The sequence below is a fragment of the Oncorhynchus kisutch genome, linkage group LG22 (genome assembly GCF_002021735.2).
Source record: "Oncorhynchus kisutch isolate 150728-3 linkage group LG22, Okis_V2, whole genome shotgun sequence".
Lineage (NCBI taxonomy): Eukaryota > Metazoa > Chordata > Actinopteri > Salmoniformes > Salmonidae > Oncorhynchus > Oncorhynchus kisutch.
Window position 1 is genome coordinate 7,571,199 of NC_034195.2, and position 26,251 is coordinate 7,597,449.

The window sequence follows — 26,251 nt, forward strand, 5'->3', positions numbered from 1 at the left end:
TTCAAAGTAGCCTATAGCCAAAATCCATTTCTATAAACTTTGAAGCAATTATTTTTTATAAAGACTTCCATATGTCATTGAAACAAGTAGCCTATTTCTCTCATGTTTGTTCCATGTTCTATTGGATTTCAACTTCCTTTAATTGTCAAGTAGCCAAAGGCACAATCCTAGTCATATTAGCAACCCATGCTAATTGTTGCATCTTCGGATCTTCCATAGATGAAAATATTGACATTTTATATGTCACATGAAACCTCTTGCATGTGCAGTGCGCTTTTGACAACAGCGTTTTCCAGCAAATTGCATAATGGAACAAACATTCGTGCTTAGCTTACTGCCGTATGCGCATTGCTGTGCATATAATGTGAAGAAGATAGTTTATCAAAATTTTTAAGCTAAACCTTCTGATCTGCTGCATCAGCCTCATTGCTTTTTATTTACTTGTTTCGTATACTGGTTGTATGAATTTGGGTTCTATCATTCCACAAGCTGACTAATAGAATAGGTAAACATTTCTACTATTGGGGATACCAGATTGACATAGGGTAGTGGTTTTGCTGTTTATTAATCTCTTGCTGGCTGAGAAAGTAAACAGTGGAAAGTTATTGTAGCATCTTAAAACTGCGCATCAGAATTCGGTAAGATGTTGCATGTGCTGTTAAGATGAATTACCATATGTTTGCTGTCATTCTGAGTACCGTGGGTGGACGCCCTAATCGGGTTACTCACCCAATGCATATGGGTCCAGTAAATTAACATGCTGCAGGTCAAATGTTTGGCGCCACATTTTCCTAACGGAAACACTGATACAGTTGAAGTCGGAAGTTTACATACACCTTAGCCAAATACATTTAAACTCAGTATTTCACAATTCCTGACATTTTAATCCTAGTAAAAATTCCCTGTCTTAGGAATGTGAAATGTCAGAATAATTTATTTTAGCTTTTATTTCTTTCATCACATTCCCAGTGGGTCAAAAGTTTACATAGACTCAATTAGTATTTGGTAGCGTTGCCTTTAAATTGTTTAACTTGAGCCAAACTGAGTCAGGTTTGAAGGCCTCTTTGCTCGCACATGCTTTTTCAGTTCTGCCAACACAATTTCTATAGGATTGAGACCAGGGCTTTGTGATGGCCACTCCAATACCTTAACTTTGTTGTCCTTAATAAGCCATTTTGCCACAACTTTGGAAGTATGCTTGGGGTCATTGTCCATTTGGAAGACCCATTTGCGAACAAGCTTTAACTTCCTGACTGATGTCTTGAGATGTTGCTTCTATATATCCACATCATTTTCCTGCCTCATGATGTCATCTATTTTGTGAAGTGCACCAGTCCCTCCTGCAGCAAAGCACCCCCAAAACATGATGCTGCCACCCCTGTGCTTCATGGTTGGGATGGTGTTCTTCGGCTTGCAAGCATAACGATGGTCATTATGGCCAAACAGTTCTATTTTTGTTTCATCAGATCAAAAAAGTACGATCTTTGTCCCCATGTGCAGTTGCAAACCGTAGTCAGTTTTTTTTATGGTGGTTTTGGAGCAGTGGCTTCTTCCTTGCTGAGCGGCCTTTCAGGTTATGTCGATATAGGACTCGCTTTACTGTGGATATAGATTATTTTGTACCTGTTTCCTCCAGCATCTTCACAGGGTCCTTTGATGTTGTTCTGGGATTGATTTGCACTTTTCGCACCAAAGTATGTTCATCTCTAGGAGACAGAACTCGTCTCTTTCCTTAGCGGTATGGCAGCTGCGTGGTCCCATGGTGTTTATACTTGCGTACTACTGTTTGTACAGATGAACGTGGTACCTTCAGGCATTTGGAAATTGCTCCCAAGGATGAATCACACTTCTGGAGGTATTTTTCTGATTTCTTTAGATTTTCCCATGATGTCAAGCAAAGAGGCACTGAGTTTGAAGGTAGGCCTTGAAATACATCAACAGGTACACCTCCAATTGACTCAAATGATGTCAGTTAGCCTATCAGAAGCTTCTAAAGCCATGACATCATTTTTGTGAATTTCCCAAGCTGTTTAAAGGCACAGTCAACCTAGTGTATGTACACTTCTGACCCACTGCAATTGTGATACAGTGAAATAATCTGTCTGTAAACAATTGTTGGAACAATTACTGGTGTCATGCACAAAGTAGATGTCCGAACCGACTTGCCCAAATTTATAGTTTGTTAACAAGAATTTTGTGGAGTGGTTGAAAAACGAGTTTTCATGACTCCAACCTAAGTTTAAGTAAACTTCCGACTTCAACTGTATATACATACAGAGCATTCGGAAAGTATTCAGACCCATATTTTGTTGCGTTACAGCCTTAATCTAAAATTGATCAATCTACACACGATTCCCTATAATGACAAGGTGAAAGCATTTTTTTAGACATGTTTGCAAATGTATATTCTTTTAAAACAACAGCATGTCTTTAATTACACAAGCATTCAGACCCTTTGCTACTAGACTCAATTATATTCTGGTGCATCCTGTTTCCATTGATCATCCTTGATGTTTCTACAACTTGATTGGAGTACACCTATGGTAAATTCAATTGATTGGACGTGATTTGGAACGGTACACATCTGTTTATATAAGGTCCCATGGTTGACAGTGCATGTCAGCGCAAAAACCAAGCCATGAGTTGGAATTGTCCGTAGGAATTGTCCGTAGAGCACCGAAGCAGGATTGTGTCGAGGAACATTGAAGGTCCCCAGCATTAAAGGTCCCCAAGAACATAGTGCCCTCCATCATTCTTCAATGGAACAAGTTTGGAACCACCAAGACTCTTCTTAGAGCTGGCCAAACTGGGCAAGATCTTGATGGTCGCTCCAACAGAGCTCCAGAATTCCTCTGTGGAGATGGGAGAACCTTCCAGAAGGACAACCATCTCTACAGCACTCCACCAATCAGGCCTTTGTGGTAGGATGGCCAGACAGAAGCCAGTCCTCAGTAAAAGGCACATGACAGCCTGCCTGGAGTTTGCCAAAAGGCACCTAAAGGACAATCAGACCATGAGAAACAAGATTCTCTGGTCTGATGAAACCAAGATTGAACTATTTGGCCTGAATGCCAAGCGTCACGTCTGGATGAAACCTTGCACCATCCCTATGGTGAAGCGTGGTGGCAGCATCATGATGTGGGGATTTGTCAGCGGCAGGGCCTGCAGACTAGTCAGGATCGAGGGAAAGATGAACGGGGCAAAGTACAGAGATACTTGATAAAAACCTCCAGAGCGCTCAGGATCTCAGACTGTGACCTTCCAACAGGACAACGACCCTAAGCACGCAGCCAAGACAATGCAGGAGTGGCTTCGGGACAAGTCTCAATGTCCTTGAGTGGCCCAGCCAGAGCCTGGACTTGAACCCGATCTAACATCTCTAGAGACCTGAAAATAGCTGTGCAGCAACGCTTCCCATCCAATCTGACTGAGCTTGAGAGGATCTGCAGAGAAGAATAGGAGAAACTCTCCAAATACTGGTGTGCCAAGCTTGTAGCGTTATACCTATAAAAAAAAAAAACTCCAGGCTGTAATCGCTGTCAAAGGTGCTTCAACAATGTACTGAGTGAAAGGTCTGAATACTCACGTAAATATATATATTTTTGCCTTTGTTATTGTGTGTAGACTGACAGGGATTTTTTTTTTTTTACGTTTTAGAATAAGGCTGTAACGTAATGTCGGAATACTTTCTGAATGCAATGTATATAAAGTGCCTTCAGATAGTATTCATACCCCTTGACTTATTCCACATTTTGTTACAGCCTGAATTCAATTATTTTCTTTTTTTACCCATATGCACACAATACCCCATAATGACAGTGAAAATATGGTTTTTAAAAATGTGTACACATTTATTTGAAAAATGAAATACAGATCAAATTTTACATAGGTATTCTCACCCCTTAGTCGATACATTTTTAGAATCACCTTTGGCGGATATTACAGCTGTGAGGTTTTTCTTGGTAAGTGTATAAGAGCTTTGCACACCCGGATTATACAATATTTGCACATTTGTCTGTTAAGTTGTTGCTCATTGCAAGTCTTGCCATAGATTTTCAACCCAATTTAAGTTCAAAATGTAACTAGGCCACACTGAAAGTAGGCTGTTGGTAGTCTGACTGAACCAGGTCTTCCTCTAGTATATTGCCTGTGCTTAGCACTGTTCTGTTTCTTTTTGTATAAATAATAATACAAAAATGATCCCTAGTCCTTGCTAATGACAGGCATTACCATAACAAGCATTACCATAACCTGATGCAGCCATGACTGTGCTTGAAAATATTAACATAACGCTTTGTATTCAAGACATGTTTATTTTATTTTTTGGGCAGTTTTACTTTAGTAGCTTATTGCAAACAGGATGCATTCTGTACAACAGGGCTGCCCAACCCTCTTCCTGGAGATCTACTGTCCTGTAGGTTTTCAGTTCAAGCCTAATTCAGCATATCTGATTCAGATAGTCTAGGTCTTGTTGAGCAGATAAAAAGTAGACCATGTACAAGCTTCCTCCTTTTCACACTGTCATTTAGGTTATTCTTGTGGAGTAACTACAATATTGTTGATCATCCTCAGATTTCTTCTATCACAGCCATTAAACTCTGTTACTGTTTTAATGTAACCATTGGCCTCATGGTGAAATCCCTGAGATGTTTCCTTCCTCTCCGGCAACTGAGTTAGGAAGGACGCCTGTATCTTTGTAGTGACTGGGTGTATTAATACACCATCCAAAGTGCAGTTAATAACTTCACCATGCTCAAAGGGATATTCAATTTATTTTTACCCATTTACCAATAAGTGCCCTTCTTTGAGAGGCATTGGAAAACCTAGTCTACACTTGACTTAAATGCAACTTCTGCTATCAGAATAAGAAGATCGCATTGAAAAGACGGGTCTAGATGCACAAAAGTTGAATGGAATAATCCAAAACGCTCAACTATAAACTGTCTCAACTCACTAAGCTTCAAAATCACACACCTAGTACTAGTTTAATTCACTGATCCTTTGATTGGATGGACATGATAGTCATACTGCTAAACTTTGATTGGTTTGAGGTCCTCCGGAAGTCGTCATAATTACCATGTAGGTCTATAGAAGGGGGTGAGGAGCATGAGCCTCCTAGGTTTTGTATTGAAGTCGATGTAGCCAGAGGAGAATGGAAAAAATGGCTGTCCTCCTGCTAGACCAAAAAAAAAAGTAAAAAAATAATATATATGTGTATATACTTTCACTGAGTAGGATGGTCCTCCCTTCCTCCTATAATTTGGATTTCAGGAAAAAATATTGTTGAAACAATTTTTCTTTTTCACATGGAACAATTTCACAGTAGCGTAAATGTTGTGTCATTATAATATGATATTGCTATGATTAGAATATATTTGAGTTGATGGAAAGCTCTGCTGTTTTCTCTTTTAGGTTGGTGAGATTTGATCCTTTGGGGCACAATCTTCTGACTGCTACTGTGAACCCCTCCAACCAGCAGGTGAGTTCTTTTGCACTATACCGTATACAGTTTTCTGTCTAGAAATGAAATCTTCTCAAAGCCTTTTAAACATGACTGTACGCTAAAACATTCAACATGTCTATCCTCATATCTAACATATTATGTCCTGTAGAATGATGATGACTCAGAGGTCCCCATGGACAGCGTAGAGATGCCCCACTTCCGCCAGCGCTCCTTCCTGCCCTCCCAGCCTGTACGCCGCACGCCCATCCTCCACAACTTCCTGCACATCCTTTCCTCGCGCTCCTCGGGAGCGCAGGCTGGGGGGGATGCGTCCCGCCCTGGCGGGGAGAGCAGTGGCGAGCCCCCCAGCATGCCTTTGGGCCAGTACCCAGCCTCTCAGGACCGTGGACTGCCCTTCCCAGGCTGCACCCAGCACCTGGGCATGGTGTGCCTATGCAGCCGCTGCACAGCCAACCGCAGCCCCTCTCTGGGCGAGGGGCCCTCCTCCAGGCCTGTGGTCCTCCCTGAGCACCCTCAGCCGGCCCCCCATGCCTCCACCTTTTCCTCAGCCCGTACGGAGCCCCGACAGCCTTCAGAGCCCAGTGGGGCCCAACAGCGGCCCTCTGCCTTCACAACGGTCTACTATAGTGCCGGCAGCTCCCTGCACCGTGCCGTGCCTACCACCCACGTGGTCAGCCCGCCCCTGAGCCAGCAGCCTCCGCCACCACCCACCAGCCACCCACCCCTCTCCCGCCCACTGCCCGGACCCGATTGGACACGCAGCCTGCTGAACATGAGAGGCTCAGAGAGCAGAACTGGAGGGAGTGAAGGTGGGGTGAGCGGGGTAGGTGGTATGGGTGGTGTCGGGGGTGGGATGCTGCCCCCCCGAACCAGCTCGTCCTCCGTCAGCCTGCTGTCAGTGCTCCGGCAGCAGGACGGCTCCTCCCAGTCCCCTGTCTACACTTCCGCCACAGAGGGACGGGGTTTCCCCACGCAGTCAAGCTCTGAACCGGGCCCTGGCCCCGTGGCCAATCAGCGAGGTGGTGGAGGGGCGGGCACCAGCAGCGGGCACCACCCTTTCTGGGACGGCACGCGCAGCAACCCGACCTCGTTCCGCAACGTGCTCCAGTGCAACCTGAGCCGCTACTTCATGGAGTTTGACCGCATGCAGGACCTGGAGTCGCCGCTGGGGGGCGTCGGGGGAGGGGAGGGTGGTCAGGAGCAGACGCAGGAGCTGCTCAACAACAACATGGACCCGGAGAGACCCAGGCCTTCCTCCTCCCACTATCAGCCCCAGCCGCCCCCACCAACCCCAGCCGAGAACAACCCCCCTCCCTCCAATGCGGCTCACTCCTCTCGGGGCCAACTGAACCGCTGCCGGGCCTGCCACAACTTGCTCACCTTCAACCACGACTCCCAACGCTGGGAGCGCACCAGCCCAGCCTCGTCCACCTCCGCTGTCTCCACCCAGGAGGGCTCCAGCTCTCCCTGGCAGCAGCCGACCAGCCCTGCCTATGAAGAGACCCATGTGTCACCACAGAGGCGGGAGCCCCAACCCCAGCCACCAGAGAGGGAGAGGAGGGTAACCCAGCCCCCGGAGCCCAGCGAGCGGCAGCCCTCCCCAGGCCCTCATGGTGCGGCCATGCCCTTCCCCACCATTGCGTCGTCCACTGCCCAGCCCGGTGAGCAGACGGTGGGCCTGGTGTACAACCAGGAGACGGGCCAGTGGGAGCGCGTCTACCGCCAGGCCGCCTCCAGCCGCTCCGCCGTTGCCGACGCACCGCCAGAGGCCTTAAGCCAGGAAATGCCTGTGGATAACCCAGACGAGGACTCTCTGAGGAGGTAGAGTTATGAGAAAGTCCTTGGTAGTCTCTACAGTGGGCGATTTTTGCTCAGTCCAGGGTCGTACTCCGTAGTGCACACTGTAGCAATATGTTTTAAAATAAACGTTTCTTATTGAACGAGCTTGGATCGTACCTCGCTGTTTCAAACTGTTTTCTTCAGTTTTATCTACTGAACACAACTCTGCTCACTTTAGCTAGTAATCCTCTCTGACTTAAGAACATTACAGCAAGTAACGACTGGTCTGCTTTTCTCAGTATTTCCTACTCATTCCAAGGTTATTCTTTATTTTACTGTTTTCTACATTGTTGAATAATAAGTAAAAACGATTAAATAACACATGGAATCATGTAGTAACCAAAAAAGTGTTTATAATTGAGATTCTTCAAAGTAGCCATCCTTTGCCTTGACAGCTTTGAACACTCTTGGTATTCTCTCAGCCAGCTTCATGAGGTAGTCACCTGGAATGCATTTAAATTAACAGGTGTGCCTTGTTAATTCTTTCATTAATGCATTTGAGCCAATTAGTTGTGTTGTGACATGATAGGGGTGGTATACAGAAGATGGCCCTATTTGATAAAATACTAAGTCCATATTATGGCAGGATCGGCTCAAATACTTTTAAGACTTGAAGGTCAGTCAATCCGGAACATTTCAAGAACTTTGAAAGCACCTTCAAGTGCAGTCGCAAAAATCATCAAGCGCTCTGATGAAACTGGCTCTCATGAGGACCGCCACAGGAAAGGAAGACACAGAGTTACCTCTGCTGCAGATGATAAGTTCATTAGAGTTAACTCAGAAATTGCAGCCCAAATAAATGCTTAACAAAGTTCAAGAAACAGACCCATCTCAACATCAACTGTTGAGGAGACTGCGTGAATCAGGCCTTCACGGTCGAATTGCTGCTAAGAAACCACTACTAAAGGACACCAATAAGAAGAGACTTGCTTGAGCCAAGAAACACGAGCAATGGACATTAGACAGGTGGAAATCTGTCCTTTGGTCTGTTGAGTCCACATTTGAGATTTTGGGTTCCAACCACCGTGTCTTTGTGAGACGCAGAGTAGGTAAACGCATGATCTCTACATGTGTAGTTCCCACTGTGAAGCATGGAGGAGGAGGTGTGATGGTGTGGGGGTGCTTTGCTGGCGACACTGTCTTTGATTTATTTAGAGTTCAAAGTACACTTAACCTGCAAAGCTACCACAGCATTCTGCAGCGATACGCCATCCCATCTGGTTTGCGTTTAATGGGACTATCATTTGTATTTCAACAGGAAAATGACCCAACACACCTCCAGGCTGTGTAAGAGCTATTTGACCAAGAAGGATAGTGATGTAGTGCTGTATCAGATGATCTGGCCTACACAATCACCCGACCGCAACCCAATTGAGGTGGTTTGGGATGAGTTGGACCGCAAAGTGAAGGAAAAGCAGCCAACAAGTGATCAGCATATGTGGAAATTCCTTCAAGACTGTTGGAAAGCATTCCTCAAGAAGCTGGTTGAGAGAATGCCAAGAGTGCAAATCTGTCAAGGCTAAGGGTGGCTGCTTTGAAGAATCTCATAAAATATATTTTGAACACTTTTTTTTGGGTTACTTCATTATTCCGTATGTGTTATTTTATTATTTGGATGTCTTCACTATTCTACAATGTAGAAAATAGTACAAAATAAAGAAACCCTTGAATGTCCTAACTTTTGACTGGTACTGTATATTGTCCAAATAGTTGTATAAAACAAATGGACTCCCTTTTGTAGAGGAGATTAAACGCTGATCCATTGTTTGGTGTGTTTGTTCACAGGAGGCTGTTGGAGTCCTCCCTCCTCTCTCTCTCCCGCTACGACATGGGAGGATCCAGAGACCACCCCATCTACCCAGACCCTGCCAGGTACCAGCCCCCAAACCAATCTCACCTCTAATGAACTTGTACTGTGTTTGACAGGATAAAACCCCTCCAAGTGCACCGTTTTCTTAGAGGTTCTGTCGAAACAAAGGTGACAGTTTAAAGTAAGGTTGAAAATCCCAGATATTTTCCCAAAAGTTCACTGGTTTAACAAAACATACAAGTTAGAGGATTTCTTAAACTCAGGAATTTTGAGAAAGTTCATGTAACTTTGCCAACCTACACTGAAAAATATATAAACGGAACAAGTAGTGTTCATTTCATGAGCTGAAATAAAAGATCCCAGAAATCTTCCGTACACACAAACCTTATTTCTCTTAAATCTTGTTTACATCCCTGTTAGTGAGCATTTCTCATTTGCTAAGATAATACATCCACTTGACAGGTGGGACATATCAAGAATCTGATTTAAACTGCATGATCATTACACAGGTGCACCTTGTGCTAGGGACAATAAAAGGCCACCTGGAAATGTGCAGTTTTGTCACACAATGCCACAATGTCGCAAGTTGAGGGAGCGTGTAATTGGCATGCTGACTGCAGGAATGTCTACCAGAGCTGTTGCCAGAGAATTGAATGTTAATTTCTCTACCATAAGCCGCCTCCAACGTTGTTTTAGAGAATAAGCAGGATGTCCAACCGGCCTCACAACTCACGTGTATGGCGTCGTATGGGTGAGCGGTTTGCTGATGTCAACGTTGTAAACAGAGTGCTCCGTGGTAGTGTTATATGGTATGGGCAGGCATAAGCTATGGACAACTAACACAATTACTTTTTTAATCGCTGGCAATTTTAATGCACAGAGATACCTTGACAAGCTCCTGAGGCCCATTGCCGTGCCATTCATTCGCTGCTATCACCACAATTCCTGGAAGCTGAAAATGTCCGTTCTTCTATGGCCTGCATACTCAGACATGTCACTCTTTGAGCATATTTGGGATGCTCTGGATCGACGTGTACGCCAGCGTGTTCCAGTTCCCACCAATATCCAGCAACTTCACACAGGACAACATTCCACAGGCCACAATCAACAGCCTGATCAACTCTATGCGAAGGAGATGTCGAGGTGCATGAGGCAAATGGTGGTCACACCAGAAACTGACTGGTTTGCATATCCATGTCCCTACTTTTTTTTTTTTTTGGTATCTGTCCAACAGATGCATATCTGTATTCCAAGTCATGTGAAATCCATAGATTAGGACCTAGTTATTTTATTTCAATTGACTGATTTCCATATATGAATTGTAAGTCAGTAAAATCTTTGAAATTGTTTCATGTTGCGTTTTGTTCAGTATAGTATGAACCCTAGAGCTGTAAACCCCCCCCACCCCCCATTGAACTCTTCTCTCTGCCGTTGTTTCTCCTGCAGGTTGTCCCCGGCTGCGTACTACGCGCAGAGAATGATCCAGTACCTGTCGAGGCGGGACAGTATCCGCCAGCGTTCGCTGCGCTACCAGCAGAACCGCCTGAGGACCCTCTCCTCCTCTTCGGACAGCCCGGCCGGCAACCCCTCGGCCGCAATGGAGAACAGCGATGTGGACTTTGAAGAGCTAGAGTGAGTTGGTGCAAACCATCCTGGCCCCTTAATGGGATATTAGTTACTCTTAAAAAACTCTTAAGGATCTTACCCTTTTTTTCAATTTTCGCCTAAAATGACAACCCCAAATCTAACTGCCTGTAGCTCAGGACCTGAAGCAAGGATATGCATGTTCATGATACCGTTTTGAAAGGAAACACTTTCAAGTTTGTGGGAATGGGAAATTAATGTAGGAGAATATAACACATTAGATCTGGTAAAAGATAATACAAAAAAATGCAAGAGACAGGCCATACTTTGAGATAGGAGTCTAGATTTAATTTAGATGTTGACCACCAGATGGCAGCAGCGTGTGCAAAGTTTCAGACTGATCCAGTGAAGAATTACATTACTGTTAGATTATTTTGTATCAAGTCTGCCAGGAGTTTGCCGAAATGTGCCGAATTGGTCAATTGATACATTTTCAAGTACATAACTATAGAGAACATACAAAAATACTATGGTTATAAAAAATGAAAGTTTACACGCTCCCAGGGGATGTCATACATGATGGATCATTAGCTTATACACTAACTTTCACACATCTAGATGGCCGGGCGGGGTGGGTATGGAGCCAGAAACAGCAGTACGGTCAAACTGTAGACCCAAGTTCCTACATTTGAACATAAAAATGTATTTTATCAAACAAAACTATGCTACATTTTATCTCTGGGATCCTCAGGATGACAAATCAGAGCAAGATTACACAAAGTACATTATTTACCTTCAGAGGTGAATGTATAAAAAAAATGTGCGCTCAAACAATAGCATGTTATTTTTTTCACTATAATAGCTACTGTTGGACACAGCAGTTAAATTAACAAGAATTTAAGGTTTTTGCCCATATAAGACAGGTCTATGTCCCGGAAAGTTGGCTGTTGTGTACGTCATTTTTGTCACATTAGCAACAACCGTCCCGGTTTAGGGACACCCATCCCGTGGAGGTTGTCCAATTTTTGTTTTTAGAACTCAAGGTTTTCTGTTGAGATAAGTGGAGGATTGGATAAGGAGATGTCCCAAGCCATCCTTTTAGAAAACATTTTTTGTGGATCTACACAACCAATGGTGTGTGATGTGGACTTACACTATATATACACACTACCGTTCAAAAGTTTGGGGTCACTTAGAAATGTCTTTGTTTTTGAAAGAAAATTTTTTTTATTTTTTTTTATTTTAAAATTGATCAGAAATACAGTGTAGACATTGTTAATGTTGTAAATGACTATTGTAGCTGGAAGCGGCTGATTTAAAAAAAAAAAAAAAATATTTATACAATTCATATTTTTTTAATGGAATATCTACATAGGCTTTCAGAGGCCCATTATATCAACAATCATCGCTCCTGTGTTCCAATGGCACGTTGTGTTAGCTAATCCAAGTTTATCATTTTAAAATGCTAATTGATCATTAGAAAACCCTTTTGCAATTATGTTAGCACAGCTGAAAACTGTTGTCTTTGCTTAAAGAAGCAATAGAACTGGCCTTCTTTAGACTAGTTGAGTATCTGGAGCATCAGCATTTGTGGGTTCGATTACAGGCTCAAAATGGCCAGAAACAAAGACCTTTCTTCTGAAACTCATCAGTCTATTCTTGTTCTGAGAAATGAAGGCTATTCCATGTGAGAAATTGCCAAGAAACTGAAGATCTCGTACAGCGCTGTGTGCTACTCCCTTCACAGAACAGTGCATACTGGCCCTAACCAGAATACAAAGAGTGGGATGCCCTGGTGCATAACTGAGCAAGAGGACAAGTACATTAGTGTCTAGTTTGAGAAGCAGACGCCTCACAAGTCCTCAACTGGCAGCTTCATTAAGTAGTATCCGCAAAACACCTGTCTCAATGTCAACAGTGAAGAGGCGACTACGGGATGCTGGCCTTCTAGGCAGAGTTGCAAAGAAAAAGCCATGTCTCAGACTGGCCAATAGAAAGAAAAGATTAAGATGGGCAAAAGAACACAGACACTGGACAGAGGAACTCTGTATTTGTTTTTCAAATTAAAAGCCCAATGAATACTCGCCTTTGTAGTGATTTAAACTCTCACCGCTTCATTAAAGAATGTTTAATTGACTTTGCAGAAATACTTTGCCTCGACAAGAAAGAGCTCTTTGAAAATGTTTCCCTGTCAAGACGAACAGTGTTGCGGCGTGTTGAGAACATCACAGAGAATATGGAACAACAGTTGAAAGACAAGATAAAGGATTTCACCTATTTCTCCTTGGCACAGTTGGCACAGTTGATATTTTTACAAGACATAATCCCAGACTTTGAAATTACAGAGGAGCTTGCTTTAGTGCAGTCAAGTAGCTGAGCTGAAACCAGATCAGAAAATGATTTTCCTGCATTGGATTATTCACCAGGAGGTACTCTAAATGGGTTCTGAAAATGAGCCTTGTGGATACAGTCACTAAAGTGGTAAACTTCATAAGAGCAAAATCCTTAAACCACAGGCAGTTTGTCTCACTGTCTGAAGACAGTCTGTCAAGCAGGTTTCCCCTTCCACACAAACGTGAGATGGCTGAGGTTGGGGAAGGTGCTTAAAAGGGTGTGGAACCTGAAGTCAGAGTTTTTGTAAATGAAATGAAAATATGTGGATTTCCCTCAACTGCAAGATAAAAAATGGTTGGCTGATTTTTGCCTTCACCGTGGACATCATTGACCCCCATGAATGATCTGAATTCCAAACTGGAAGGGAAGGGCCTTTTTGCATCAGATGTACAGCCGTGTCGAAGCATTCAAGGGAAGATTACCCCTCCTGACCCGCCATGTAGAAGTCAACAACCTCACCCACCTTCCGACACTACTAGTCTGTTCCCTATCAGATGACCAGCGGGAGAAGTATACCTCGCTGCTGCGTGCTTTGAACGGTGAGTTTTCTCTCCGTTTTGAGGATTTAAAAAGCTTGGAAAATGACATGCTGTTGGTTTCCTCTCCTTTCACCTTCAATGTGGATAACGCTCCCACTGACATGCAACTTGAGCTTATTGATCTTCAGTCTGATGCAGTGATTGGGGAACTGTTTTGAATAGTTCTCCAAAGTCACTGACAAGGTTCTGTGCATCTCTATGAACAAAACTCTCCAAAGATTAGGAGTCATGCTCAGATGTTTGTACTGTTTGGGTCAACCTATGTAGGTGAACAGGCATTTTCAAGTCAAGGCACAGATCATCTTACTGACTCTCACCTCTCAGCAATTCTGCGCATAGCGACGTCAGAAACTATACCTGACTTCACTGCTCTAGTCAATGCCCATCAGAGACTTTGCTCCTCACACCGATTTGAGAAGTTTAAATTTAATGTTGAGCTCTCTCTCGCTTGTGTTTTTGTGCATACCCGTTAACAAGAGTTCTTTCCGTGGTGCTGATTGTTTAATAATGATTCACAGATAGATGTATCTGTCAGTCATATACATTATGTATAATCCTGTAATGTGATTCTGGCCCGTGATGGCAAAAATATATTCTGTGGCCCTCCATGGAAAATAATTGCCCAGGCCTGGAGTACAGTCATCCTACTTTGAACATTCAGCTTCACCACACATTTCACCCAACAGCCTCTTTTTCTCCCAATAACTGCTGTGTGTGTGTGTGTGTTTTAACAGTGACAACGGAGACAGGACGAGGCACCGAACACCACGCAACGCCAGGATGTCTGCGCCTTCACTGGGGCGATTCGTTCCTCGGCGGTTTCTTTTGCCTGAGTACCTGCCCTATGCTGGAATCTTCCACGAGAGGGGACAGCCTGGCCTGGCCACCCACTCCTCTGTCAACAGGGTCCTAGCAGGTACTAACCAAGATTGTCTCACTAGAGTACACTCTGCTTAGTGTGGTTAAATTGTCCTGTATGGATGTGATCACTGTAAAAGGAGTGCGCTGCAATGCCCTTTTCAGGCTACTGCTGTATTTCGCTGGCCTGATTTACTCATCCATTTTTGTTGGTGGAACCAAGGTGTAAAATAGAATATCCAAGCCAGTACAGTTCAAGTGGGCAACACCTAACTACTTGATTGCTCTCATACATCTCAATGTTATCCATTTTATTGTGTTATCTGCAATAGTGGTAGACACTACTCCTCTTTCACATCCAATAGCCTATCCACTGACCAAATTTCTCTCAGGTGCCTCAATCGGGGACGGCCAGTCGGCGGTGGCCAGCAACATAGCCAACACCACCTACCGGCTGCAGTGGTGGGACTTCACCAAGTTCGATCTACCTGAGGTCAGCAACGGTATGTAAAACATTCAGAACATTGCAAAGCCGACACAATTCCCTATTCTATCTGACAGACGATCTTATCTACACAATACATTTCTGTCTGAAAGTTCTGTAACCTTAGACCCTCCTAAACCGGTCCCTGCTCTCCTATTGTTTGAATAGCTATGTTTGCCGCTCTGATTGCTTTTACTTTAGAGGTCTACTGTATTATTGACATTGTGCGCGTTTGACTGTTTGTGTATGTCTGTTGCCACCCCTCCAGCCTCTGTGAATGTGCTGGTGCCAAATTGTAAGATCTACAACGATGCCAGTTGTGACATCTCGGCGGACGGGCAGCTCCTGGCCGTGTTCATACCCAGCAGCCAGCGGGGCTTCCCTGACGAGGGCATCCTGGCTGTGTACTCCCTGGCACCTCACAACCTAGGGGAGGTGCTCTACACCAAAAGATTTGGTAAGTCTTGTCACGTAGAAGAGGACGTCTTGCCGCCAGGGACTTGACCTCCAGGATACAGCTATAGCGGTGTTTCCCAAACCTCTTCTCTTAGTGCCTCCGGCCAATCCACTTATTTGAGGTAATCCAGTGATGGCAGACTTGATTCAATTGGTCAACCTAATCATCTCATTCGTTGAATAAGGTTGTGCTAGTTATGGACTACATCAAATGAGTCGAACTGTAGGAGGTAGTCGAGAAGAGGTTTGGGAAACAACTGAACTAGAGAATCTAAAACATTGAATCTAGTAAAATTGGTGCACTAAACAGAATATTATAGATATTGAACCTTAACTACCGTACAATAATATCCTAGGAGAGTCTTGCCAAACCTTGTCAGTCTTAACATTTGTCTTCCATCCTCCCACAGGTCCCAATGCCATCTCGGTGAGCCTGTCTCCCATGGGCTGTTACGTGATGGTGGGCTTGGCCTCCCGCAGGATCCTGCTGCATCCCTCCACCGACCACATGGTGGCGCAAGTGTTCCGGCTGCAACAGCCCCACGGTGGAGAGACCTCCATCAGGGTGAGACAGACAGAAAGACCCCCCCTAATGCAGGGAAAAGACCAGCTCGCTGGTTACATGTGAACGTATGTCCGTGAAGGTCAACAGTGAGGGAGAAGGGTAGTACCACAGATTGATACTACCGGGGTGGTGGTCATTATGGCAACCTTTGGAAAATGATTAAATGAGTCCAGGTAATCCCTCCCCGTTTGTCTATTTGGTGTCTAATGAACACAAGCCAGGTTTGTAGAGGGACTTGGAGCACGACTAGCTGACATGGCTTTTACCCGAAGGGTTCACTTTATTGTGCATTTGTTTAGTTTCAAGTTTTAATGTCACAAGTACAGGGAAATGTCTTTCTTGCCAACTCAAAACCCAACAATGCAATAAAGTCATTCTGGTATAAAAATGTAAAAACATACGAAATATGAACGCAATAAGTAAGCGTCCGTTCCAATACCATATTTACAATGTGCAGGGACACTGGAGTGATGTTGGACGTTTATGATTGTTTGTCTGGGTTCTCCAATTGTTCCCTAGATGGTGTTCAACGTGGTCTACCCCATGGCTCCGGACCAGCGGCGGCACGTCAGCATCAATTCAGCCAGATGGCTTCCAGACCCGGGGATGGGCCTGGCCTACGGGACCAACAAAGGAGACCTGGTCATCTGCAGGCCTGTGTGAGTAGTGCTCCTCTGTCTGACCATTTTGTAAGTCTTATACCTGATATCGGGGTGGTGCATTGGTGACTTGTTTGTTTTTGTAGTCCTCAATATACACTTTGTGTTCAAAGGTGTGTTCCTGGTATCATGAGTTCAGTGTATTCCATACCACCACCTCCAACACTGGCAGCGAATTGGATTTGATTGGTCTCTTGATTCGATTATTCTAATAGCCAGTGTAAACAGGAAGCCTCTGGATTGGAGCGGGTCAATTATTGGTCTGTAATGAGGTCATTGTCTGTGATTACATGAAGGAATCCCTCAGTGGAGATCAAAATCAAATGTTATTGGTCACATGCGTTGAATACAACAGGTGTAGACTTTACAGTGAAATGGTGAATACAACAGGTGTAGACTTTACAGTGAAATGCTGAATACAACAGGTGTAGACTTTACAGTGAAATGCTAAATACAACAGGTGTAGACTTTACAGTGAAATGGTGAATACAACAGGTGTAGACTTTACAGTGAAATGGTGAATACAACAGGTGTAGACTTTACAGTGAAATGCTGAATACAACAGGTGTAGACTTTACAGTGAAATGCTGAATACAACAGGTGTAGACTTTACAGTGAAATGGTGAATACAACAGGTGTAGACTTTACAGTGAAATGCTGAATACAACAGGTGTAGACTTTACAGTGAAATGCTGAATACAACAGGTGTAGACTTTACAGTGAAATGCTGAATACAACAGGTGTAGACTTTACAGTGAAATGCTGAATACAACAGGTGTAGACTTTACAGTGAAATGCTGAATACAACAGGTGTAGACTTTACAGTGAAATGCTGAATACAACAGGTGTAGACTTTACAGTGAAATGCTGAATACAACAGGTGTAGACTTTACAGTGAATTGCTGAATACAACAGGTGTAGACTTTACAGTGAAATGCTGAATACAACAGGTGTAGACTTTACAGTGAAATGCTGAATACAACAGGTGTAGACTTTACAGTGAAATGCTGAATACAACAGGTATAGACTTTACAGTGAAATGCTGAATACAACAGGTGTAGACTTTACAGTGAAATGCTGAATACAACAGGTGTAGACTTTACAGTGAAATGCTGAATACAACAGGTGTAGACTTTACAGTGAAAGGGTGAATACAACAGGTGTAGACTTTACAGTGAAATGCTGAATACAACAGGTGTAGACTTTACAGTGAAATGCTGAATACAACAGGTGTAGACTTTACAGTGAAATGCTGAATACAACAGGTGTAGACTTTACAGTGAAATGCTGAATACAACAGGTGTAGACTTTACAGTGAAATGCTGAATACAACAGGTGTAGACTTTACAGTGAAATGCTGAATACAACAGATGTAGACTTTACAGTGAAAGGGTGAATACAACAGGTGTAGACTTTACAGTGAAATGCTTACTTAAGAGCCCATTCCCAACAGTGCAGAGTTAAAAAGTAAGAAAAATATTAGTTTAAAAACTGTGAAACAGTAAAACGAGGCTATACACAAGGAGTTACAGTACCAAGTCAATGTGTAGGGGTACGAGATTATACTGTATGTACACTACCACTCAAAAGTTTGGACACCTACTTATTCCAGGGGTTTTCTTTATTAGTATTATTTATTAGTAACCAAAAAGTGTTAAACAAATCAAAATAAATGTTATATTTCAGATGCTTCAAAGTAGCCACCCTTTACCTTGACAGCTTTGCACACTCTTAGCATTCTCTCAACCAGCTTCATGAGGTAGATACCAGGAATTGATTTCAATTAACAGGTGTGCTTTGTTTAAAAGCAAATTTGTAGAATGTATTTCCTTCTTAATGCGTTTGAGCCAGTCAGTTGTGTTATGACAAGGTAGGGCTGGTATACAGAAGATAGCCCTATTTGATAAAATACCAAGTCCATATTATGGCAAGAACGGCTCAAATACTTTTAAGACTTGAAGGTCAGTCAATCCGGAACATTTCAAGAACTTTGAAAGCATCTTCAAGTGCAGTCGCAAAAACCATCAATCGCTATGATGAAACTGGCTCTCATGAGGACCGCCACAGGAAAGGAAGACCCAGAGTTACCTCTGCGGCAGAGGATACGTTCATTAGAGTTACCAGCCTCAGAAATTGCAGCCCAAATAAAAGCTTCAGAGTTCAAGTAACATACACTTCTCAACATCAACTGTTCAGAGGAGACTGTGTGAATCAGGCCTTCATGGTCAAATTGCTGCAAAGAAACCCCTACTAAAGGATACCAATAAAAAGAGACTCGCTGTGGCTAAGAAACACGAGCAATGGACATTAGACCGGTGGAAATCTGTACTTTTTTGGTCTGATTGGAGTCCAAATTGGAGATTTTTGGTTCCAACCGCGTGTCTTCGTGAGAGTAGGTGAATGGATGATCTCTGTGTTGAGCAAATGCCAAGAGTGTGCAAAGCTGTCATCAGGGCAATGGGTGGCTACTTTGAAGAATGTCAAATGTAACATACACTGCTCAAAAAAATAAAGGGAACACTTAAACAACACAATGTAACTCCAAGTCAATCACACTTCTGTGAAATCAAACTGTCCACTTAAAAAGCAACACTTATTGACAATAAATTTCACATGCTGTTGTGTAAATGGAATAGACAACAGGTGGAAATTATAGGCAATTAGCAAGACACCCCCAATAAAGGAGTGGTTCTGCAGGTGGTGACCACAGACCACTTCTCACTTCCTATGCTTCCTGGCTGATGTTTTGTGGCCTGGGCTGTCATGTGCCTTTTACTGAGGAGTGGCCTCCGTCTGGCCATTCTACCATAAAGGCCTGATTGGTGGAGTGCTGTAGAGATGGTTGTCCTTCTGGAAGTTTTTCCCATCTCCACAGACCAAGGCCCTTCTCCCCATGTTTGGCTGGGCGGCCAGTTCTAGGAAGTCTTGGTGGTTCCAAATGTCTTCTATTGAAGAATGATGGAGGCCACTGTGTTCTTTGGGACCTTCAATGCTGCAGACATATTTTAGGTAACCTTCCCCAGATCTGTTCCTTGACACAATCCTGTCTCGGAGCTCTGTGGATAATTCCTTCGACCTCATAGCGAGGGGTCTGAAAACTTTCAGAAAGAACTATGTAAAGTGTGTGTGGCTAGAGTCTAGTGAGTGTGCCGTAGAGCAGCGTTTCCCAAGCTCTGTCATTTGGGCCCCAAGGGGTGCACATTTTTGTTTTTGCTGTAGTACTACACAGTTGATTTAAAATAATCAAAGCTGGATGATTATTTGAATCAGCTGTGTTGTGTAGGGCAAAAAACAAAACGTGCCCCCCTCGGGGTCCAAACGACCGAGTTTGGGAAACGCTGGCATCGAGCCAGTGCAAGTCAATCTGTGCAAAACAATTAGGATGGATGAATAAACAAATAATAAATTGTGCTGGCAGCCATTTAACTGTTCAGCAGTCTTATCGCTTCAGCGTAGAAGCTGTTCAGGTGCTTTTTGGTCACAGACTTGGCACTCCGGTGCTGCTTGCCATGTGGTACAAGAGAGAACACACTATGACTTGGGTGGCTGGAGTCTTTGACAATTTTTTGTGCCTTCCTCTGACACCGCCTGGTATAGAGGTTCTGGATGGCAGGGGGTTCTGCCCCAGTGATCTACTTGGCCGTACGCACTACCCTCTAGTGCCTTGCGGTTGCATGCTGAGCAGTTGCCATACCAAGCGGTAAATGCATCTAGTCAATCTTTTGAGGATCTAAGGGCCCTTGCCAAATCTTTTCAGCTTAACGAGAAGGAAGAGGTGTTTTCATGCCCTCTTCATGACTGTGTTGGTGTGTTTGGACCATGATAGATCCTTAGTGATGAGGATGCTGAGGAACTTCAAGCTCTTGACCTGCTCTACTATAGACTCATCGATGTGAATGGGGTTGTGTTCGGATCTGTTGGGGCGGTATGCGAATTGGGAGTGGGTCCAGGATTTCTGGGATGATGGTGTTGTGAGTCATGACCAGCCTTTCAAAATATTTCATGGTTGCAAATGTGAGTGCTACGGAGCAGAAGTCATTTAGACGGGGTACCTTTGTGTTTTAGGCATAATACCTATGGTAGTTTGCTTTAAACATGTAGGTATTACAGACTGGGTCAGAGAGAGGTTGAACATTCCAGTGAAGACACTTGCCTGCTGGTCAGCGCATGCTCTTGAGTACGTGACTTGGTAATCAGTCTGGCCCTGCGGCCTTGTGAATGTTTTAAAGGTCTTACTCACATCGGTTACGGTGAGCGTGGTCTTAGTCATCCAGAACAGCTTGTGCTCTCACGTATGGTTCAGTATTGCTTGCCTCAAAGTGAACATAGAAGGCATTTAGCTCGTCTGTTAGGCTCGCGTCACTGGGCAGCTCTCGTCTGGGTTTCCCTTTCGCAAGCCCTGCCATATCCGACGAGCGTCAGAGCCGGTACTGTAGGATTCATCTTAGTACTGTATTGACGCTTTGCCTGTTTGATGGTTAATTGTAGGGCGTAGCTGGATTTCATATAAGCGTCCTGCGCATTGAAAGAGGCAGCTCCAGCCTTTAGCTCAATGCAGATATTTCCTATAATCCATGGCTTCTGGCTGGGATATGTACTTATGGTCACTGTTGGGACAACGTCGTCTATGCACTTATTAATGAAGCCGGTGACTGGTGTGGTAAACTCCAATGCCATCGGATGAATCCCGGGAACATATTCCAGTCTGTGCTAGTGAAACAGTCCTATAGCTTAGCAACCGCTTCATCGGACCAATTCTGTGGTGAGCACCTCACTGGTACGTCAAATTTAGAGTTTTTGCTTGTAAGCAGAAATCGGGTGGATCAAGTTATGGTTTGATTTGCCAAATGGAGGGTGGGGGAGAGCTTTGTTTGTGTGAAGTAAAGGTGATCTATAGTTTTTGTCCCTCTATGGTCAACTCCAGTCCTCGGGGGCCAGAGTGATGTCATACTTTTCCCCATCCCTAGCAACCACAGCTGATTTTAAACTAATTTTATTGTAAACTGAAGATCATGGTTAGTTGATTATTGGAGTCAGGTGTGTTAGCAGGTGCTTGGGCAAAAGAGTGATACCAATCAGGCTCCGGAGGACTGGTGTTGCCCATTCCTGCAGTAGTTGCACTGGTGACATGCTGGTAGACAGGTGTTTAAAATTGAGCACACCACCATGAAATCTCCATAGACAGGCCATTCTACTGCCAATGTTTAACTGAAGAGCTCAGTGACTTTTTAACATGGCATTGTCATAGGATGTCACCTTTTCCCATAAAGTCAGTTCTTCCTGCTAGAACTTCCCCGGTCAACCGTAAGTGCTGTTATTGTGAAGTTGAAATGTCTAGGAGCAACAACGGCTCAGCTGTGAAGTGGTAGAAAGAGACTGCCGAGTGCTGAAGCGCGTAGCACGTAAAAATGATCTGTCCTTGGTTGCAACACTCACTACCAAGTTCCAAACTTTCTCTGGAAGCAAAGTAAGCACAAGAACTGTACGTCGGGAGTTCCTGAAATGGGTTTCCATGGACGAGCAGCCGTCCACAAGCCTACAATTGCCAAGCCAAACGTCGGCAGGAGTGGTGTAAAGCTCGCCTACATTCATTGGACTCTGGAGCAGTGGTTCGGGCTAGTTAGGGTGAAGAGAAATCTTAACGCTACAGCATACATTGGCATTCTAGATGATTCTGTGCTTCTAACCCTGTGGCAAGAGTTTGGGGAAGGCCCTTTTCTTGTTTAAGCATGACAATACCCCCATGCACAAAGCGAGGTCCATACAGAAATGGTTTGTCGAAATCGGTGTGGAAGAACCCATCGAACATCGGTGGAAATCGGTGTGATTTCAAACCCATCGAACAGCTTTGGGATGAATTGGAACGCCGACTGTGAGCCAGGCCTAATTGCCTAACATCCGTGCCCAACCTCACTAATGCTCTTGTTGCTTAATGGAAGCAAGTCCATATGGCAATGTTCCAACATCTAGTGGAAAGCCTTACCAGAAGAGTGGAGGCTGTTATAGCAGCAAAGGGTGGCCAACTCCATATTAATGCTTAGGATTTCGGGATGAGATGTTCGAGCAGGTGTCCACATTTCTTTGGTCATGTCATAAATATTACCAATAGTACATTTTTACTGTTAATTCCTATAATTTATCATCTACAATGTTTGTTTGGTTACGTTAATGTTTGTTAATTCATTCAATAGGCTGGAATAATAATATTTTAATGTTCTCATTGTCGGAGTGGACACGTTGTTTGCAGAGCGCACAACCTATGCTACACTTGTGAAAGGTCTTATTTTATTTCATTCCATTTACAAGTTTGGTCAATTTAGTCATGGTCTTTCCTTTCGAGTACTCCTGTCAATGTTGAGTAAGGACGCCCACTAGAAGATGGCCTATAGGCTACATGGCCTGCCCTCAAATGTAGGAATATAAATGTGCTGATTTGAGGATTTGATAGTTTTTCTGATTGATTAATGCACCATCACTAATGAGCTGTGAAACTTCTCAAAGTAATGTTTTCTTCACCTCAAACAGCAAGCAAACAGTTGAGTTAGTCATTCTCAATGATGTTGAAAAATCTTTCCAGCTCTCTCCCTTTTGATAACCACTCAGCGTGAAAGGGAAAAATGTCTTTCTCTGATCTAGTAGAAATGTCATAAAATAGGCCTACCTGATTACTTGTTATCCCTTGTGCAAATAGCCTACAGCTGTGTCTGTCCTGAGCTCACTGGCGCAGGAAACTCTGAGGGCCCAGAATATGTTGCAAGGAGCTTCAGGCCGGACCCAAGTTAATAGTTGATGCAATGTTTTAAATTGATTTCAGACAGGCCATGCGTAGCCAATGTGATTTATAGGATATTTACTTGCAGGCTGCAATGTTTTTATTTGTTGGCCTTAGGCTATTTCTTTACATAGTTGACAATGGAAATAGAAGTTACTTTTTAGGTTTGTATCATATTCATTTAGAATTGGATGAAATTTTGATTAACCACATGACAATGATTTTGAGATACGAAGATTAAACTTTCAAATTAAACTTTCAATAAAATGTGCATATGAAAAACATAATTGGCAAGCATGGTAGATATGGTAAGATAAATTGGCATTACACATGAGAACTTGCCAACTCCGCATGTAGCCTATTTCCAGCAACTTCAGGAGAGTAATGTCAGAATCTGAGAAAGCCAGTAGTAGCGGGACCAGACTTTTTTTTTCTCTTTTTTTTCTTCTTTTTTTTCTGGGTATCTTGATCTCTGGCTCTCGAGTAATTTGACTTATTTCATCCAACAGTAAGCTGAATGCATCAGACTAGCTCAATGCATATATAGCTGATCTTATTAAAACACAGGGTGTGTCTATAAATGGCAAAATAGGCTACGCCTTTCAAACAAAGCGACTACTTTCGGTAGACTAAGAATTTTTGTTGTTGGTCCGGGACAGCCCTAGTAAATAGTATGATCTACAGCTTATCATTGGGGATTCTAACTTGGGCGAGCAGAACTTCAAGACTTCCTATTATAGAGATTACTAGAGATTATATATTAGAGATTGCGCACCAGCTGTTGTTAGCGAGACCCCACCACCCCTGATCTTAGCGGACTCTGACGTTCTGTCCTGGCGATGCATTGGAAAAAACAGCTAGATTTGTGTTATCCATGTCCTTGTTCAATCATGACTCGGAGAAGCAGAGTATATTACAGTTCTTAATGTCCCATTGATAGTCTCAAACGGAGCTCGTCCAGTTTATTTTCCAGCAATTGTGCATTCACCAATATAACAGATTTTGGAGGCCATTCATTATTCATGTCCATAAGCTCTTTTAGGTCATAGGAAGCGATGGTGAAAGCATTATGGAGAGATCCAATTATGACAACATCGTCGCCGATGATAAATGTTGTCTGTTCTCTAGGTTCTACCGTAGTGATGGAGAGAGCCCGGCCGAAGCAAGCGCAGAGCCCATATTCACAGTTAACAGCAGTGGTGGAACCAGCAGAACCCGCAGTACAGATCGACCAGGGTGAGGAATCTAGGACCCAGAAGGAGTTGTTGACACCTTTCTCTTACCCCCCTCCCTGGCCTGCTCGCTGTGTGCACTGAACTGTGGCAAAATTCGGAAACTTATCCCAAATCCCCAGGTTTTCCAGAAATCCTCAAATTTTAAAACCAGGGAATTTGGGGGAAGGTTCCAGAATGTACAACCCATAACTGTTATGAGTGTCCAGCCAATCTTCTCTGTGGTGTTTGTCTTCTCCAAGGGCCCCCAGTCGTTCCAGCTGGAGACTTGACAGAGACATGGGTCTCATGAACGCCATTGGCCTCCAGCCCCGACACCCCGTCCCCTCTGTGACCTCACAGGGCACTCAGACGCCCATCGTCCAGCTGCAGAACGCCGAGACGCAGACAGAGAGGGACCTCCCCAGGCCCAGCACCTCCCACGCTGCTGCTTATGGTAGGAGACATAATAATAATAATAATTAGAGCCCGACTGATATTATAGGCCAATATTAGCCTTTCCCAGAAATGCACTCCTGCTCAAAAGTTTGGGGTCACTTAGAGATGTTCTTGTTTGTAAAAGAAAAGCTCATTATTTTGTCCATTAAAATAACACCAATTAATCAGAAATACAGTGTAGACTGGAAAGTGTAGCTGTTTCCAGCTCCAATAGTCATTTACAACATTAACAATTTCTACACTGTACTCCCGATCAATTTGATGTTATTTTAATGGACAAAAAATTAGCTTTTCTTTCAAAAACAAGGACATTTCTAAGTGACTCCAAACTTTTAAACGGCAGTGTATATGTATGTCTTCATTCCACAGATAAAGCGTCAATATTATATACCTAGAATGAACAAATACAGTGCATTCGGAAAGTATTCAGACCCATTGCCTTTTTCCTCATTTTGTTACGTTACAGCCTTAATCCAAAATGTAGTTCCTCATCAATCTACACACAATACTACATAATGACATTGAAAACAGGTTTTTAGATATCTTTGTAAATGTATTAAAAATACATATGCCTTGTTTACATAAGTATTCAGACCCTTTTGCTATGAGACTTGAAATTGAGCTCAGGCATATCCTGTTTCCATTGATCATCCTTGATAATTCTACAACTTGGAGTCCACCTGTGGTAAATTCAATTGATTTGACATTATTTGGAAAGGCACACACACCTGTCTATATAAGGTCCCACAGTTGACAGTGCATGTCAGAGCAAAAACCAAGCCATGAGGTCAAAGGAATTGTCTGTAGAGCTCCAAGGCAGGATTGTGTCAAAGCATAGATCTGGGGGAAGGGTACCAAAATGTGTCTGCAGCATTGAAGGTCCCCAAGAACACAGTGGCCTCCATCATTCTTAAATGGAAGAAGTTTGGAACCACTGAGACTCTTCCTAGAGCTGGCTGCCCAGCCAAACTGAGCAATCGGGGGGAGAAGGGCCTTGGTCAAGGTGGTGATAAAAAAAACAGATGGTCACTCTGACGGAGCTCCAGAGTTGTGGAGATGGTAGAACCTTCCAGAAGGACAACCATCTCTGCAGCACTCCACCAATCCGGCCTTTATGGTAGAGTGGCCAGATAGAAGCAACTCAGATAGAGGCACAT

The 26,251-nt window shown here is 43.6% G+C and overlaps 1 protein-coding gene across 1 annotated transcript in view; it reads left to right on the plus strand.

Annotated features, from left to right (window-relative positions):
- ambra1b (autophagy/beclin-1 regulator 1b) overlaps window positions 1-26,251 on the plus strand; it is a 54,500-nt gene that overhangs the window by 5,087 nt on the left and 23,162 nt on the right. Inside the window, exons 6-16 of the mRNA XM_020455655.2 lie at window positions 5,413-5,479; window positions 5,613-7,285; window positions 9,089-9,175; window positions 10,560-10,745; window positions 14,365-14,546; window positions 14,881-14,991; window positions 15,241-15,429; window positions 15,839-15,993; window positions 16,513-16,652; window positions 24,553-24,660; window positions 24,899-25,092. Of these exons, the coding sequence (XP_020311244.1) occupies window positions 5,413-5,479; window positions 5,613-7,285; window positions 9,089-9,175; window positions 10,560-10,745; window positions 14,365-14,546; window positions 14,881-14,991; window positions 15,241-15,429; window positions 15,839-15,993; window positions 16,513-16,652; window positions 24,553-24,660; window positions 24,899-25,092 (3,092 nt within the window). The remainder of the gene's footprint in view (window positions 1-5,412; window positions 5,480-5,612; window positions 7,286-9,088; window positions 9,176-10,559; window positions 10,746-14,364; window positions 14,547-14,880; window positions 14,992-15,240; window positions 15,430-15,838; window positions 15,994-16,512; window positions 16,653-24,552; window positions 24,661-24,898; window positions 25,093-26,251) is intronic.